At 29.5% G+C, this 19,305-nt stretch overlaps 1 protein-coding gene across 3 annotated transcripts in view; it reads left to right on the top strand.

Annotated features, from left to right (window-relative positions):
• LOC117174740 (A disintegrin and metalloproteinase with thrombospondin motifs 7-like) overlaps nucleotides 1–19,305 on the top strand; it is a 502,350-nt gene that overhangs the window by 356,297 nt on the left and 126,748 nt on the right. For all 3 annotated transcript variants that reach the window (XM_033364079.1, XM_033364087.1, XM_033364095.1), the window contains one exon: nucleotides 4,096–4,445. In XM_033364079.1, coding sequence (XP_033219970.1) covers nucleotides 4,096–4,445 — 350 coding nt within the window. The remainder of the gene's footprint in view (nucleotides 1–4,095; nucleotides 4,446–19,305) is intronic.

Below are 19,305 nucleotides of genomic sequence, written 5' to 3'. Positions count from 1 at the left end.
TTGCATCGAACTTCCAATGCCTATCCATTCGGAAAATTGCGCATTCAGTGAGAAACTGGGCATTTATAGTCAAAGGTTAAGAGTAATGAGTCCAAGTAATTCTCGTTACCAATAAGTAAATCATTCCTTATTTAAAAATGTTTTTAATTGTTAATATATGCGACCGTAATGAATAATATTTGCATTAAATATGATTGCTGACTCTAGTTCTTTGGACCTAATTTCCAACCAGAGACCCTGCTTTCAATATCTTCCTTCAAACTCTAAACCCCAGCAGATTAACGTGGTTTCACTTCTTTAATGCTGACCCTATTTTTCATCGTTTTAGCTTCCAGTATTTGAATTCTAAATTCTAATCGGGTGCTCATAAACCTCTCTTTTCCTATTTTTAATCTCTAGTTGTCAAACTTTAAACCCTACTTTGACGATGTTTGACCTCTTCTTTAATGCTGACCCTATTTTTAATCATTTTGGCTTATATAATTTGAACTTACGATTCTAATTTGATGCTCTTCAACCTCTCCAACCCTATTTTAAATCTTTAGAACCTACAGTTGTCAAATTCAGAACCCTACATTCATAATATTTTGCCTTTCATTTGATGATGGCCCTATTTGAAATCTCTTTAGCATACAATATTTGAATTCAAGATTCTACTTCAATGCTGTAAATTCTCTCTGAACCTATCTTGAATCTTTAAAACCCATAGTTGTCAAACTCAGGACCCTACTTTTACGATGTTTCACTTTTTAAATGCTGATCCTATTTCGAATCTTTTCAGTTTTTCGACGATGTTTTACCCCTTATTTAATGCTGACCCTATTTTTAATTTTTTCACCTTCCAATCCTTGAATTCTAAATTCAATTTGGACTCTCTTAAACCTCTCTAGCCCTATTTTAAATCTTCAGAACCTACAGTTGCCAAACTCAAAAGCCTATATTCATCATTTTTTTGCCTTTTCTTTGATGCTGGCCCAATTTTAAATCTCTTCAGCCTACAATCTTTGAATTCAAGATTCTACTTCAATGCTGTAAATTCTCTCGGTTTTTTAAATAAAAAAAACACTTAATGCTCAAGGGAATCCCAAAAATTTTTTATTCGAAGTATTCAGCATTGGATTCTACACATTTTGCCCATCTTTCAGGCAAATCATGGATATCATTCCAAAAAAACTTTTTCTCTTTCGAGACAAACCATTCGACGAACTATTTTTCGACTTCTTTAAAATTGGCGAAGTGCTGCTCTGCGAGTGAGTGTCCCATCGATGCGAAAAGGCGATAGTCGGACGGGGCGAGGTCTGGAGAGTACGCCGGGTGCGATAGTATTTCCCAATTCAGTGCTTTTAATGTGTTCTTCAACACTTTAGCGGTATGAAACGATCCGTTTTCAAGTTTTATGATAACTTTGCTATGTCTTCGGGCCTATTCCGGCCGTTTTTCGTTCAACGGATGATTCAAATGGATAATTTGTTGTCCGTAGCAATCCGTATTCACCATCTCACCAAGTTTTAATAACTCGAGGTACACCACACCACACTGGTGCCACCAAACACAGAGCATTGTCTTACTGTCAAAGCGTTTTGGCCTTGGAGTCGATGGGCCGACCTCACCAGGTGAAAGCCATGATTTTTTCCGCTTCGGGTTCTCGAAATAAATCCATTTTTCGTCGCCCGTGACAATTCGATGCAGAAAAAATTTCCTGTCGAACCGTTCAAGCAGCATTTCACAAATGGTTTTTCGATTTTCCATTTGTCTATCGCTCAGGTGGTGTGGTATCCATTTTCCATAATTTTGGATATCTCCCATGGCTTTTAAACGTTGGCAAATTGCTCCTCGGGTCACATTTAGTGTTTGTGCCAATTGTTGTTGCGATTAGGTTGGGTCTTTATCCAATAACGCCTGCAATTCCTCGTCTTCGAACTTTTTCGCTGCACCATGATGTTCATTGTCTGTTAAATCGAAAGCTCCACTTTTAAATTAACGAAACCATGTCTCACATGTTCTAATCACTGGAGCATGTTGCTCTTAAAACTCTCACACCCTATTTTGAATTTATTAGTTTCCAGTATTTGATTCTAAATTCGAATTGGACGCTCTTAAATCTCGCTCACACTATTTTAAATCTCTCAAACCTACAGTCGTTAAACTAAAAACCCTATATTCACGATGTTTTCCTTCTTCTTTAATGATGACCCTATATTGAATCTTTTCAGCTTCCAGTCTTTTAATTCTAAATTCTAATAGGATGCTCCTAAGTCTCTCTTCCCCTATTTTAAATCTCAAGAAGCTACAGTTGTTAAACTCAAAACCCTACTTTGTTGATGTTTTACCTCTTCTTTAATGCTGACTCTATTTTGAATCTTTTCAGCTTCCACAGTCCTTGAATTATAAATTCTAATCGAGTGCTCTTAAACCTTTCTTACCCTATTTTTAATCTCTAGTTGTTAAACTCAAAACCCTACTTTAACAATTGTTTACCTCTTCTTCAATGCTGACCCTCTTTGGAATAGTTTAGGCTTAGAGTACTTAAATAATTCAAGATTCTAATGTGATGCTCTTAAAATTCTCTGATCCCGTTTTGAATCTTCAGAACCTACAGTTGTCAAAGTCAAACTTTTGCCTTCCCTTTGATACTGGTCTCACTTTGAATCTCCTGACCCTACATTCTTAGAATGCGAGACACTTCTTTGAACCTGTAAAATCTCTTTGACCCTTTTATAAGTCTTTAGCACCTACAGTTGCAAATTTAAAACCCCACATTAACGCCGTTGTACCTCGCCTTTAATGCGGACCCCATTTTCAATCTTTTTATCATAGGTCTTGCAATTGAAAATTCTACCTCGATGCAGTAAAATCTATTTGACCCTTTTCTAAATCTTTACATTCAACAATTATCAAACCAAAATCCTTCTCTGATGATTTTTTTACATCTTCTTTCATTCTGACCCTATCTTAATTAATTGTAGCCTACAGTCTTGTAATGCAAGATTCTACTTTAAAACTGTAATATTTCTTTGACCCTTTTTTGAATCTTTAGAACCTGCAGTTGAAAATTTAAAACCCCATATTTGCGATGCTGCACCTCACCTTTAATGCGGACCCCATTTTGAATCTTATTATCCTCAAGTCTTGAAACTCAAAATTTAACTTCAATGTAGTAAAATCTATCTGACCCATTTTTAAATCTTTAGATCCTACAATTGCTAAACAAAAAACCCTTACTTGATGTTTTACTTTTCGCTTGATTCTGACCCTGTTTTGAATCGTATTGCCTACAGTCTTGCAATTCAGGATTGTACTTCGAAACTGTAAAATCTCACTATTTTAAATCTTTAAATGCAACAATTATCAAACAGTAAACCCTTCTTCAATCACGTTTTTTTACATTTCCTTTGATGATATTTTTTTACATCTCCTTTGATTCTGCCTCTATTTTTAATTGTTTTATCGCCTGCTGTCTTGGAATGAAAGATTCTGCTTTGACACTGTACAATCTCTTTGACCCTTTTTTGAATCTTTAGAATCTACAGTTGCAAATTTAAAACCCCACATTGACGACGTTGCACCTTGCCTTTAATGCGGACCCCATTTTGAATATTTGTACCATACAGTCTTGCAATTTAAAATTCCACTTCAATGCAGTAAAATCTATCTAATCCCTTTTCAAATCTTTAGATCCTGCAATTTCCAAACAAAAAACCCTCACTTGATGATGTGTTACTTTTCCTATGACTGTGACCATATTTTTAATCACTTTAACCTACTGTCTTGGGATGCAAGATTCTACTTTCATACTGTAAAATCTCTTAGATCCTTGTTTGAATCTTTCAAAACCACCAGCTGTCAAAATCAAAACCTCGCATTGATGATGTTTCACATCTCCTTTGATGCGGAACCTATTTTAAATCTTTTTACCCTACAGTCTTGAAATTCGAAATTTTACTTTATTGATCTAAAATATCTCTGACATTTTCTTAATTCTTTAAATATGGAGTGAAAAATATGGTTTTGAATATGCTTTTATCTAAGTTTACGTGAAATTCTTCTCCTAACAAAGAAAATCAATAAACTGAAGAAGTACTTTGTTTGCTGTAGGAATGTACACTCTGGAGAGGCATCTTCGCGATTCTGAAGTGGTGTTTCCCCGAAAGGTGACGCTGAGAGGTGACCTGATTTCTCACAATGTAACCCATCGTCATGATGAGAATGGGGACGGGGACGGAAACAGTGATCTGCATTTCCGTCTGCCTCGAAGCGGGACTGAATATCACCTCCACCTGACACCGGCCAACGACTTTATTAGCCCCCGAATGATCGTCGAGAGGCGGAAGAGGGACATCCACGTTCGCCACGCGGTGAAAAATCATTCCAGCAAATGCCATTACCGGGGATACATTCGGGGACAGAACAATTCCCGTGTTGCCCTGTCGGCTTGTGACGGTCTGGTGAGTTTTGCCTAACATTTAATCTGACACACCTTGTACTCTAAATTTGATAATAATGTCCAGCAGAAGTGAGGACAAGGTTGCTAAATTTATAGTTTTGATTGCTAATATTATTTTTTAAATATTATTATTATTTTTTATAATGCATTTATCAAAAAATGTTAGACGCACGATGAGATTCAAATTTATTATATTCTGAATGAATCAGAATTTATCTTCATCAATACCCGACTTACTTTGCCAATGAAATCCTTGGAAATAAAAAATCCAGCGGTCAAATTTTGGGAAGGCACTCTTAAATGTATTCAATGAAATTGAGAAGAATATAAAAAAATATGCCCGCCACGCGGGCTCATTCTCATTACGACTAGGGGGCGCTACTGTTGGTTCCCGCGTTTCACCGTCCGGCACTGTAATTTTATGATTGTTAATTCTCTTTTGTTGAATGGGAATAGCTCAAAAGTTTGAACACACCTACGGCTCGTGAATGATGGGTCTCTCAAATTTTGTGATTGTGAACTCTCTTTTTTTAAAGCTCTTTCGGCTCTAATGAACACATTCTAACCACGTATCTCGTGCTTCGCAATCAGTTTTTTCCTATTTGTCAACTTTCCTGCATTATACGCAACACTTTTATATCAAATATAATACATTTTTATGTAACTCTGCCTGGTAGTACTTTTTCAGATATTGCAAAATAAAGCATAAAGTGTATTTATCATGATTGTTTTTATATTTTCTTTCTTATTTTGTTTTAAATTATATTCTAAGCTGCGCTGACGAATAGAGAAAACTATATAGGACCCTACATAGGATAATATATAGGTTCCTACGTCCTCTTTCGTCCCTTGTGTCCTTTTTCCAAAAATTTAATTTTTTATTTTCAATCTTATTTTTTACGATTGAAAGAAAATCTAATCGTCCTATCTAAAAATGATTAATAACAAATTTGTAGATCTTTCTAGGCGAAAAACACTTGTCTGTTAATTTTAGTTCGTAGCATGTGTCGTTTTTTTCAAACAAATGTAAGTTTTTAATTTTGAATGTTATTTTTTATGACTATAGCAAAAACTACATGTCCTATCAAAAATTATTCATAAAAAATTCGAATGACTTGTCGCTAATTTTTTAAAACGTAACTTTTGTCTGTTGATTTTTTCATATCTTGTGTCGTTTGTCAAAAATTTATTTTTGTATTTTTTTGGTATAAAACAAAAATTGCGCATCCTATAAAAAATAATTATTAAAAATTTTTAGCTCTTTTTTGGATAAACAAGTTTTGTCTTTTTTTCGTGGCTTATGCCGTTAGTCCAAAAATTTTATTTTATTTTCAACTTTCCGACCAAATTTTAAATAGTTGTTATGATAATCTTGTAGGGCTTTCAAAAAGCAACATTTTCTTTTCCTGACTTTTTTTTATATCATGCGGTTTTTGGCCTTAAATGTTCATTTTATTTGTTTTTTTTTTATTTTGAAAACGCTCGAACTTTGATCATTCTCTTTTCATAGAAAAAAGTCATCAGGATAAATTGTTGGAATTTCTGAGTACTGTGAATAACCCTACATAGAATTTTTAAATCTTGAAAAAATGTGGTTTCAAAAATTTTGAAACTGTGCTCACTTTTTGAGTTTTCATCCAAAATAGCTAAATTACGAACATGTCCTTTCTTTTTAGGCCTTAAAAAAGAGTGCCAAAGCAAAATCCAATCTGATCAATTTTTATCGTGCCTACAGAATACAGACTAGAGACAGACAGAGGAAAGAAAAAGAAGGCTTGCTCAAAATTTTATTCCTTTCTTTTTTTTCTTGTCTTTTTTCATTGTTTTGCAAATTACCGTCGAAATAGTAAGTTATGCACCAAGGGGAAAAACTTTCTCTCTTCGTTGGTGCATGGGATATTTAAAAAAAAATGGATGATTTCCGACATTTAACGACCTATTCATGATTTCAGCTCCTATTAGATTTCGAATAATGAAAGAATAATTTACGATAATGTCAAGGATAATTTTCGATAACTTGCCATAATTTGCCTAAAATTTAATTTAACAATGTCTATAAATTTCCGGAAATTTATAGAATTTTTCAGTCATTTTACAGGTAAATGTGGTAAATTGCCACACATTACCCAAAATTCAATTTTAGATATTTTTATAAATTTCAGGAAATTTATAAAAAAATGATAGTTCATCGTAATATTACGGTAATATTACGGGTAATACATGGTAAATTACCATAAATTACCCAAATTTCAATTTAAAAATGTCTATAATTTTCCGGAAATTTTCTGTCATTTATGGTAATTTTATAAGTAAATATGGTATCTTGCAGAAATTAACGAAAATTCTATTTACAAATTTTTTATAAATTTCCAGAAATTTATAAAATTACATTATAATTCATGGTAATATTACAGGTAATTCATGGAAACTAAAAATAAATTACTTAAAATTCAATTTTGAAATGTCTGTAAATTTCCGAAAATGAATGGAATTTTTTCGTTCACTTATAGTAATTGTACAGGTAAATGCGGTAACGCGCCATAAATTACCTAAAATTCAATTTTTAACATTTTCCATTATGGTAATTTTACAGATAAATATGGTAACTTACCATAAATTACCCAAAATTCAGTTTAAAATATTTTGATAAATTTCCGGAAATTTTTTTATTTGTTTGGTAATTTATCGTAATATTTCATGTAATTTAGGGTAAATTATCATAAATTGCCTAACATTCAGTTTAAAAATGTCTATAAATTTCCGGAAATTTATGGAAATGTTCGGTCATTTCTAGTAATTTTACAGGAAAATAGAGTAACTTACCTTAATAAACCAAAATTTAATTTAAACATTTTTAAAAATTTCCGGAAATTTATGAAATTTTTTAGTAATATGTGGTAATGTTGCAGGTAATTTATGGAAACTGAAAATAAGTTACCCAAAATTCAATTTAAAAATTTCTATTTTTTGATTTAAAAAATCAGTTACAATGATTTAAAAAATTGTTTATATTGAAGACCACTTTTAAGGCAAAAAACAATTTTTTATGACACATGCATGATTCCAGCTAAAAAAACCATAAGTGAAAAAAGGGGTTTAAGAGTTTCTGGCGCTAATTATGATTTTTCTGCGTGTTGTTTTTATAATGCAAATTGTTTCTAATACATAAAATACTACTTTACATTGATGATAAGATGTTTCAATACATTTTTTAAACAATTGATTATTGTTTTTAGCAATTTTCTCTTCGATTTTTCTACGATTTTTATAGTCTTATTCTGAAAGAATATTATTAAATATAATAATAAATTGTTAAAAAAATCATTTTTGTTTACATTAATTAAATATAGCCACATTTTAATTGAGAATTGGAAAATGTTCAAAAATGTTGAATAAAGCGCGACTTTCTAACTCTATTCTAAGATAAAATCGCTAAAAACAACAATAAATTGTTTAAACAATTTGCGTAAACATCTTATTATCAGTATGAAGTAGTATTTTGTATATTAGAAACATTTCTTACATTTTAGAAGATAATGCATCTATCTAGCATTAATAAAGAAGAAGATAGTTAAAAACAATAATAATTTGTTTAAATAATTATGTGCCCTAAATCAAATTAATCATTAACTCACCCGAAGTGAAAAGCACTTAAATAGTTTTTAATTTCAGGAAAAAACAGCAACATATTCTATCCTTACTCTAAGAGAATATTATTGACAATAATAATAAATTGCGCAAATATATCTTTTCGTTTACATCAATTAATAAATTGTTTAAAAAATTAATTTAAACATCTAATTATCATTATAAAGTAGTAGTTTATGTACAAGAAATATTTTAAACATTTTAGAGCTACCCAGCATTAATAAAGAAGAAAATAGTTATAAACAATAATAATTTATTAAAATAATTATGTATTCTAAAGTGAATTAATTAGCAACATGCCTAAAATGAAAAACAGTCAAATAGTTTACAGGTTTAGAAAAAACCGCAACTTTGTAGCAATATTTTAATCGAATATTATTAACAATAATAATAAATCGTTTAAATAATTATTTTGTTAACTTTAATCAATTATTTAACTCACTCTAATTGAAATTTGGACAAAAATGGACATAATTGGACAAAAATGGGAAGTTTTTGGAATCTGTAATTTTCTAGCCTTCTTCAATTAGAATAGTATTAAGGATAATAATAAATTGTTAAAAATAATTCTTTTCCACTATAATTATTACCTCACTCTAATTAAAAACTTAACAAAAAGTGGAAAATTAAGAAAAACTCGTTTTTCTTACTCTATTCTATGATAAAATTGCTAACATGTAATATACTGCACATATCCTGAATTAATAAAAAAGAAGATTGTTTCAAACCATAATAAATTGTTTAAATAATTATTTTTGATAAATTGATATAATTTTTAATTCACCCCAAGTGAACAGTAATGAAATAGTCTTCAATTTCAGAAAAAACCGCAACTTTCTAGCAATACTCAGATGGAATATTATTATCAATAATAATAAATTGATGAAAGAACTATTTTTGTCAACATTAATTATGGCCTCACTCTCCTTGAGAATTGGGCAAAAAGTGAAACATTTTTTAAAAATGCGACTTTCTAACACTATTCTAAAATAAAATAGCTAAAAACAATAATAAATTATTTGAACAATTTATTTCAACCTCTAACTATCAGTAGAAAGTAGTATTACATGTGTGTTAAAGAATTTACATTTAAAAAAATATAAAAGTTCATGAATTATGCCAAAAACTCCTAAAAACCCATTTTTTCACTCATGAGGGTTTTTTGTGACCCTATAAAACAGACTTATGAGGAAAAAAATTAAAAAGCAATATTTCATTTGTATTCTATGGCTAATTGTGAATAGAAATGTTAATTTTCGATTCGATTAACTTAATATTGATGATTCTGAATAAAATTGATAAAAACGTATTTTTCATACGGGAAAAACGTGTTAAACTTCATGAGATTTGCACCATCTCGAAATATAATTTTATTTTTACAGAAAAAAATGCATTTCTTTTTGTGTGAATTTAAAAATATTTCCGGGCGATATTTATAAAAATTCAAAGAATCAAAAATGAATAAATAATAAAAAATAATAATTTTAAAAAAATGATAGAAATAATAATAAAAGAATAAAAAAAATAAAAAATTTTTCCATAAAAAGCTCCTTCGAAAATGTCTATCACTCCAGCGCACAGTGGCAATAAATTACTTTTTTGGTTCAAAATAAAGTTAAAAAAATAGGCTTTCAATTTTTTATGAAGAAACAAATATGACGAAAACAATTTTTTCTATTTTATGTTCCCGGTGCTCGTCAATAACATGCAAATTCTTGAAATCTCCTAAGTTGAATGGAGTAACGTTATTTAAATATATTTTCTGACATTATATAATAAAACAAAAGTTTATAAACAAATTATTGGTTGAAAGAATGTTTTTTATGATTTTCAATCATTTCTTTTTTTAATCACATTGCAAGTACTTTGGAAGAAAACTATATAATGATACAGGAGTTTCTTGTTGAGATTATTATTGTTAATATTATGAACAAATTTAATAAACAAATGCATTAATTAATCATTTCTTGACAGAAAACTTCAATTTTTCCGATGTAATTTTTTTTTTAATTAGGAACTTTATGATAATTTTAAAAAAATCATTATTTTTCTATTAATCTTATGACTTTTTTTAACAAATTCAATGAAGAAATGCATAGATAAGGCATTTTTTAAAAGAAAAATTCGTTCTTTCCGATATAATCTTTTCTAATTAGGAAATTAATGGCAACTTCAGAAATAATTCATAATTTATTGATCAATTTTATGACTTTTTTCAAGAATTTTAATAAACAATAATGCAATTGTTTGTGAAATTCGTTTTAAAAAATTTATAAAATGTATCAACTGATTATGAATGTTGTTGAATTTTTAATGAAGATCCCAATTAAAATGTCTGATATCACAAAAAAAATTCTGTCTACAGACGCCGCAATAATGCATTTGTTTATTAAAATTGTTTCAAAAATCATAAAATTGATCATTAAATTATAAGTTCTTTATGAAATTATCATCAAGTTTCTAAATAAAAAAGTTTTTATTGAAAAAAAAACGAATTTTTCTTTCGACAAATGCCTTTTCCATGCATTTGTTTAAAAAGTCATAGAATTTATCAACTTGTTATGAATTTTGCTGAAATTATTATGAAGAGCCCAATTAAAAAGTCTGATATTGAAAAAAAAAGAATCTTTCCATCGACAGATGCCGTAATAATGCATTTGTTTTTCAAAAAAGTTTTACAAAATCACAAAATGGATTAATAAATTTAATTTTTAAATAAATTTGATTAACTAGTTATTAATTTTGCTGAAATTGCCATGAAGTTCCCAACTGGAAGGATTAGCATTGCAAAAAAAAACATTTTTCTGCCGATAAATGCCCGAAAAATGCATTTGTTTATTGAATATGTTATAAAAAATCATGAAATTTATCAACTAACTATAAATTTCGCTAAAATTATTATAAAGAACCCAATTAAAACGTCTGACATCGAAGAAAATAATTTTTTTCGACAAATGCCCTAATAATGCTTTTGTTTATTAAATTTGTTTAAAAAATCATAAAATTGATCAATAAATTATGGTTGTTGCTGAAATTGTCATGAAACTCCCAACTGAAAGGATAAGCATTGAAAATCCAAAATTTTTCTCCCGACAAATGCCCAAATGATGAATTTGTTTATTGCATTTGTTTGAAAAAATCATAAAATTTATAAAATAGTTATGAATTTTGCTAATATTGTCACGAAGTTCCAAACTGAAAGGATTATCATTGAAAAAATAGAATTTTCTGCCGACAAATAACCAAATAATAATTTATTTGTTTATTAAATTTGTTAACAATATTAGCAAAAATTTCTTCATCAACAAATTGTTTCCATCGAAATTACTTTAAAAATTATCATCTTATTCATGATCGCCGGGAACGTCAAATAGAAAAACTTGCCATTTTTTTGCCATAATTGTTTATTTACAGAAAAATCGAATACCTAATTTAAAAATCAGGCTAGAGAACTATCATAGAAGTCAGCAAAGTTGATTGCCTAATTTAAAAACCAGATTCGACAAATCTCTGAGAAATTTTGTAAGCTTTTTTTTTGGAAAAACCGGTTAATAATAATAATTTAGGGCGTAAGTTATTTGGAATCAAAAAAAGGAATTTTTTCACTATGGGATGCGGCACTATCGCACCTCAGACTCGATCCTCTTCTTTGCGTTTGCAATAAATCGCAACGTACCTAAGTTGTAACGTAATTCGAGCATACGCGAGCTCTATCTAATTTTACCAAAGGGATTTTCCCCGGAAGTACTGCTCTTTAAAATCAAATAAAGAGCGCGTCGCTCCAAAGGGCTTCGAAGATCGTAAACGAGCTTTGAGTTCGACAGAGTTACGAGTTTGTATCTTCTCTCTACTTTTTGCGGCTCTGCTTTAACGAAGCGGCAAGATTCCATCTCGATAGTAAATCTACTGACTGAATTAGCGACGATGCGAGGAAATCTCGAGCAATCAAAAGGTACGTGGGCTAGGATGCGTCGGAAATATCAGGATCTGCATGTGGTCGTTCGATTTTATTGAAACTTGGTGAAATTATAGTGTTATATAGGAGAAATTCCGTGTCCGAAGGATTTTTATAATTTTTTAGTATTACGGGATCACATTTTTTGGAATTCAGGGTCCGGAAGCAATGAGGTGCCCTATTATTGTATTCACATTTTTAACAGTTTTAACAATATATTGCTAAGTTAGGACGATTAATGTTTCAAATAATAATTAAATTTAGATAATAATTTATTTTACTTTTTTAATTTTCAAATTCAAAATGTTTATCGGAAAAAGAACTTCAAATAAAAAAAAAATTTGCCATTCCCTACAAACCCGTATTTTAAAAGATTCTTGAACTTAAAAATTTAAATATCACGAGACGCTTGGACAATACGTTGTACCGATTTCGAGCGAGGATCCGAATGTAATAAGAGGGCGCCTAATTGCATCCGGACCATAGCTCGAAAACGCTAAAAACTATTTTCCAAGCATCTCGTGATATTCAAATTTTTAAGTTCAAATTTTTTAACGGGTTTGGAGAGAAAGTCAAGTCTGAAGTTTTTACTGTTTAAAGTTCTTTTTCCGATAAATATTTTGAATTATAAAAATTAAAAAAGTAAAATAAATTATGACCCAAATTAAATTATTGCTTTAAACATAAATCTTCATAACTGAGCCAAATATTGTTGAAACTGTTTGAAATTTGCTATAAACACGCATCATACTCTAGAAATGCCTACAAAATGAAGAAAAAAATATAAACAACTTTTTATTTAATAAAAATTAATTATAAATCGAGACCGATGGGCAACCGAATTTTTATAGTTTCACCAACAAAAAGAATCGAGGGAAATTCAAAGTTAAAATAACTTCACGGATCGACACACATTACTTTTTACAATTAACCATAAAATACAAATAAATAATTACTTTCCAAATATCACCCCCATAAGTCTATTTTCTGGGTCCCAAAAAAACTCCATAGGTAAAAAATAGGTTATGCGAGTACATGGAATATTACTTTATACTGATAATTAGATAATTAACTAATTTGTTGAAATTATTTATCATTGTTTTTAGCCATTTCCTTTTAGAATAGAGATAGAACGTCGCGGTTTTTTCAAAAATGTTTAACTTTTTGTCCAATTTTTAATTTAAATGAGCTTCAAAATTAATTAATGTTAAAAAAATAATTGTTTAAGCAATGCATTATTATTGTAAATAATATTCTCTTTTAATAATGCTATAAATTGCGGTTTTTCCGAAATTTTCGACTTTTCGTCCACTTTTCAATTAGGGTAAAGTCATAATTATTTCAAGTTAACAAAAATAATTGTTTAAACATATATTATTTTTAATCATATTCTTTTTAAATAAAGCTAGAATTTGCGTTTTCTTCTACAATTTTCCACTTTTGGTCCACTTTGTATTTATAGAGAGCTAATATTTAATTCCATTTAGCAAAAATATTTATTTGAATAATTTATTATTGTTTTTATCACTTTTCTCTTAGAATAGAAATAGAAAGTCGCAGTTTTTTTTTAATTTCCCACTTTTTGTTTATAACTATCTTCTCTTGTAAAACTGCTCGATAGTTGTGGTTTTTTCTGAAATGCTTAACTTTGCTTTGGCTTTTTTAGTTATAAACAAATAATAAATAGAAAATACAAAGAATCATTTTTTAAGTAATTTTTTTCTTTGTTGTGTATATATTTTTCGCAAATAAACAAATATTTGAAATATTCTTCAAAAATTGTCTATATGGATTATATTAAGTGTAAATTTTTCCTTTGAGTAGTTGCTTAACACTTTTTTGTTTAAATCCATAATTATTATTTTATTATAATTAGTAACAAATTGTTTAAAAATTATTGCTTTAATTTCTCTCGTAAATTAAAAAGTGGACGAAAAGTTTAAAATGAAAAAAATGCACCTTTTTATCAATAACGAAAGAGAATGTTATTAAAAATAATGAAAAATTGTTAAGACAATTCTATTTATCAAATAGAATGAATTATTACTTGGCAGTAATTATTAGCTCGCTCTAAACGAAAAGTTTACAAAAAGTTGAAAATTTCCAAAAAACGCAACTTTTTAGCATTAATATAGAAGAAGATAATTATAAAAAATGAAGATTTGTGTAAAAAATTATCTTTGTTAAATTGAACTTATTATTAAAACACTCTTAATAAAAATGAAGCATAAAGTTAACAATTAAAGAAAAAACCGGAGCTTTCTAGTAATTATCTGAGAGAAAATAGTTATAAACAGTAATAAAGTGTTTAAACAACTTTTTTTTTATTAACATGCATCATTAATTACTCTAGTAAGTGAAAAGTTTGTGTAAAATTAAGAGTTTCAGAAGAAACCGCAACTATCTAGCGTTAATAAAGAATAAGATAGTTATAAACAATAATAATTTATTTAAATAATTTTTTTGCTGGACTGAGTAAGTGATTAACCCGCTCCAAATAAAAAGTAGACTATCATTAAAAAATTTCAGAAAAAACGCAACTTTCTAGCATTATTAAAATCGAATATTATTAAAAATAATACTAAATTGTTTGAACAATTAATTGTTTAACTTATTATTTATCTCACTCTAATTAAAAATTGGTCAAAAGTTGGGGACTTAATGAAGAAACTGAAATTTTTCACTATTATTTTAAGAGAATATTATTAAAAATAATAATAAATTGTTTAAACAATTACGTTTCTTAAAATTAAAATTTTCTCTTTAATTAAAAATCTGACAAAAAGTGAAGCTCTTGAAAAACCTGCGGTGTTTATACTATGAACTTTATTTTTGTTTATGCAGGTTAATTCTACAAAATCAAATAAAATCTTGCTGTCCTAATTTTCAATTATTGCAGATGCGATTATACGTAAAATTCGGACAAGACTGGTCATTCGTGCACTAATAAAATTTGTGTTTGGTTTGAAAGGTCCTTCTGGAAGTAAAAAACAAGATATCCTATCTGTTTGAATACTTTCGAATCTTTCTCAATCCCGTCTTCTCTATCTCATCCTGTCCTTTACCTCTATACGTCAATCTTTTTTTATCTCTCTGTCAATCTAAATTTCCGTCTATCTCTTTCAATCCCCTGTTTTCTATCTTACCCTATTCTTTTTCTATTCACATCAATATTTTTCTATCCTTCTGTCAATCTGAATAACGATCTATCTTTTTTAATTGCCTTTTTTCTATCTCGTCGTATTCTATGTCTATAAGCGTCTATCTTCTTCTATCTATTTTTCAATCTAAATCCACCTTAATATTTTTTATTAACCTCTTCTCTATCTCATCCTATCCTTCGTCTACCCACGCTAATATTTTTCTATATCTTTGTCAATTTAAATTCTTCTCTTATCTTTTTCAATGCCTTCTCATATATCTCATCTTATACTTTATCTATCGTCAATATACATTTTCTGCGATCTTTTCCAGTCAATCTTTCCACGTCCACCTGAAGGTTTTGCTCTGATAAAAGTAGAAAAACAGAAAAATATAGAAAATGGTGAATAGGAAAAAGTAAAATTATTCTCTCTGTTCTTCTATCTCTCAATGAGTCACTTTGCAACCCTAAAATTCTATTTTCTACTATCCCTAGTCTTAATAATTTGCTATCTCTTTCTCTACCTTTCGTGACCGAAGATCCTTATCTTTTTTTTACTTTATGCCATCTCTTTAATAGGAATTTTAATCTTTGTCGGTCTCTTTCTGTCTTCGGCGTTTAAGTACTCTAATAAGTTTTTATCCCTACAAATTCTGGAATCCATTGAGAAACCATGTGATGTAAATTTAGATTTACAAAGAGATAGGAAAAGATAGACACAGATAGAAAAAGTTTGAGATGAAAAGATAAAGGAAAATATGAGATAGAAAAGAGGAGATACAAAAGGATATACGTGGATTTAGGTTGACAAATATATAGAAAAATTTATATGCTGATAGATATAGGGTACGATGAGGTAGCGAAGAGAATATTGAAAAAGACGAGAATTTTTATTAACAGGAATAGAAAAAAGTTTGACAATAATAGATGAAGGATAGGATGAAATAGGAAAGAGGGGGTTGAAAAAGACATTAATTTAGGTTGAGATATACATAGAAAAAGATAAATGTTGATATATAAAGGATAGGATGTGATAGAGAAGAAGAGATTAAAAAAGGTAGATAGGAATTTATATTCAAAGTGATAAAAAAATACTGAAGTTGATAGACGAAGCATAGGATAAGATGAAAAAGAGTATATTAAAAAAATATAGACGAGAATTTAGATTAACTGAGAGACAGAAAAAGATTAAGCAGCATAGAAAAAAGATAAGAAGAGATATAGTAGGGATTTAAAAAGATAGAAGAGAATTTATAATAACAAAAAGGTTTAACAAATTTACGTCGATAAATAAATCGTAGAATAAGATATATATAAAAACATAGACATTAATAGACGTAGGAAATATGAGATAAAGAAGAGGAGATTGAAAAAATTGAAGTGATTTTAGATTGGGAAAGAGACAGAAAAACATAGACTTTGATATACGTAGGATAGGATGAGATAAAGAACAGGAGGTTCAAGAATAGAATGATATAAAGAAGAGGGTGTTGAAAAAGATTGAAAAATAGATAGAAAAACATAAGCGTTGGCAGATGTAGGATACTATGAGATAGCAAATATGGGATTAAAAGATAGACGGGAATTTAGATTTAAAGAAGTAGAAAAGGATTGAAAATAATAGATAAAGAATAGGGAGAGATAGAAAAGAGGAGATTGAAAAAGATAGAAGGGAATATTAACAAAAATAGAAAAAGATTGACAATAAGAGTTAAGGGATAGGATGAGATAGAGAGTATGGAAAAAGATTAACGGGATTTATATTGATAAATAGATAGATGAACATAGACATTGATAGAGGTAGATTAGGGTTAATTAAAGAAGAGGAGATTTAAAAAGATTGGCAAATATATAGAAAAAGAGAGACATTCGTAGACGTAGATTGAGATCAAACAAAAAAGAGAAGACTCAAAAAGATAGACGGGAATTTAGATAAACGGAGATATAAAAATGATTGACTAAACTATATAAAGGGTAGAATAAGATGGAGAAGATCAGCCGTATGAAGATAAGCTCAAATTTATATTGGAAAAATAGATAGAAAAATATAGACGTTGGTAAATGTAGGATACAAACAGATAGTAAAGAGGAGACTGAAAAAGATATACAGGAATTTAGATTAAAAGAAGTTGAAAAGGATGGAATATAATCGATAAAGAATAGGATGAGATAGAAAAGACGTTATTGAACAAGAAAGATGGGAATATTAACGGAAATTGAAAAGGATTGGCAATAGTAGATAAAGGGTGAGATGCGATAGAGAAGAGAATGTGGAAAAATATGGACCTGAATTTAGATTAACGAATAAATAAAGAAACATAGGCATTGATATAATGAGATTAGGATAAATAAAAGAAGAAGGGATTACAAAAGATACACGGTAATTAGGATCATCCGAGATATAGAAAAATATTGAAAAGTATAGATAAAGGGTAGAATGAGATAGACAAGAGGAAATCCCCTTCTTTCTATTTTATTCTATCCTTCCTCCACATCAATTTTTCTCAATACATCCATTGCTATCTCATCCTATCTTGTATCTATCCCCATCAACATTTTTCTACCTATCTATCGATCTAAATTTCCTTTTACCTTTTTCATTCTCCTCTTTTCTATCTTTTTCTATGCCTTATTCATCCACTGCAATTTTTTTAGCTCCTTATTATTCTAAATTCACGTCTACCTTTTTCCATCCCTTCTCTATCTCATCCTATCTTTTATATATGTTTATCAATCTTTTTCTATCCCGCGATTACTCTAAACTCCGGTCTATCTTTTACAATCTCCTCTTCTTTGTTACATCCTATTCTACGACTATCATTGTCTATTTTTTTCAATCTCCTCTTGTCTATCTCATCCTGTCCTTTATCTATTCTTGTCAATATTTTTCTACCTCTCTGTCAATCTAAATTTCCATCTATCTTTTTCATTCTCCTTCTTTGTATCTTATTCTATACTTTATTTCACCACGTGAATCTTTTTTTACCTCAGTTTTAATCTAAATTCACTTATATCTTTTTTAATCCCCTCTTCTCTATCTGATTCTATCCTTTAGCTATTCTCTAAATTTGTCTGTTTCTCGGTTAATTTAAATTCCCCTTTATCTTTTTGAATCTCCTCTTTCTTATCTTATCCTACTGTACGTCTAATAATTTCTACGTTTTCTATCTATATTTCAATCTGTCCATATTTTTCGACCTCTCCTGTCAATCTTAATTTCCTTCTACCTTTTTCATTTCCCTCTTTTTATCTTTTTCTATGCTTTATCTATCCACTTCAATCTTTGTTATCTCTTCTTATTATTTTAAATGCACGTCTATCTTTTTCAATTCCTTCTCTATCTCATCCTATCTTTGATCTATGCTTCTTAATCTTTTTCTATCTCTTGGTTATTCTAAATTCTCATCCATCTTTTTTAATCTGATCTTCTTTATCTCTTCCTATTCTACGTCTATAAATGTCTATGTTTTTCTATGTACTAGGCAGTCTGATAAGTACCTGAAAATTCTAAGAGGTGGCATTAGTATTCACTAATGTGAACCATTTTCGCCGAGCTTGATCCTTCAAATGACGCCTGTCAAAACTTCAGCCTTTTATGTTTACGCATTTACAAGTTACAGCACTGAGAAGAGACTAACCTCCGAGTTTTTTTTAATATGGAAAAATCTGAGTTTCGAGTTTTGATCAAACACTACTATCTTCGCAAGAAAACGATATCCGAGACCAAGGCCAAGCTGGATAAGTATTACCCGGACTCTGCACCGTCGATTGGAACGATTTATAAGTGGTTTACCGAGTTTTGTTGTGGCCGTACGAGCACAATTGATGCTGAACGATCTGGGCGCCCAAAAGAGGTCACTACACCAGAAAATGTTGAAAAAATCCATGATATGATGTTGAATGATCTTAAAGTGAAATTGAGAGAGGTAGCAGAATTTGGCATTATTTTCCCGTAAGCCGACCGAGTTTTTGCGCCAATTCATAACCATGGATGAAACCTGGATCCACTACTACAGCATACTATTCATCATTATTGGACCGATTGAAAATCGAAATCGCCGAAAAACGACCGCATTTGAAGAAGAAAAAACCGCTTTATCATCACAATGCGCCTGT

This window comes from Belonocnema kinseyi, chromosome 1 (genome assembly GCF_010883055.1).
Source record: "Belonocnema kinseyi isolate 2016_QV_RU_SX_M_011 chromosome 1, B_treatae_v1, whole genome shotgun sequence".
Classification (NCBI taxonomy): domain Eukaryota; kingdom Metazoa; phylum Arthropoda; class Insecta; order Hymenoptera; family Cynipidae; genus Belonocnema; species Belonocnema kinseyi.
This window is presented reverse-complemented; position numbering and strand designations above follow the sequence as displayed.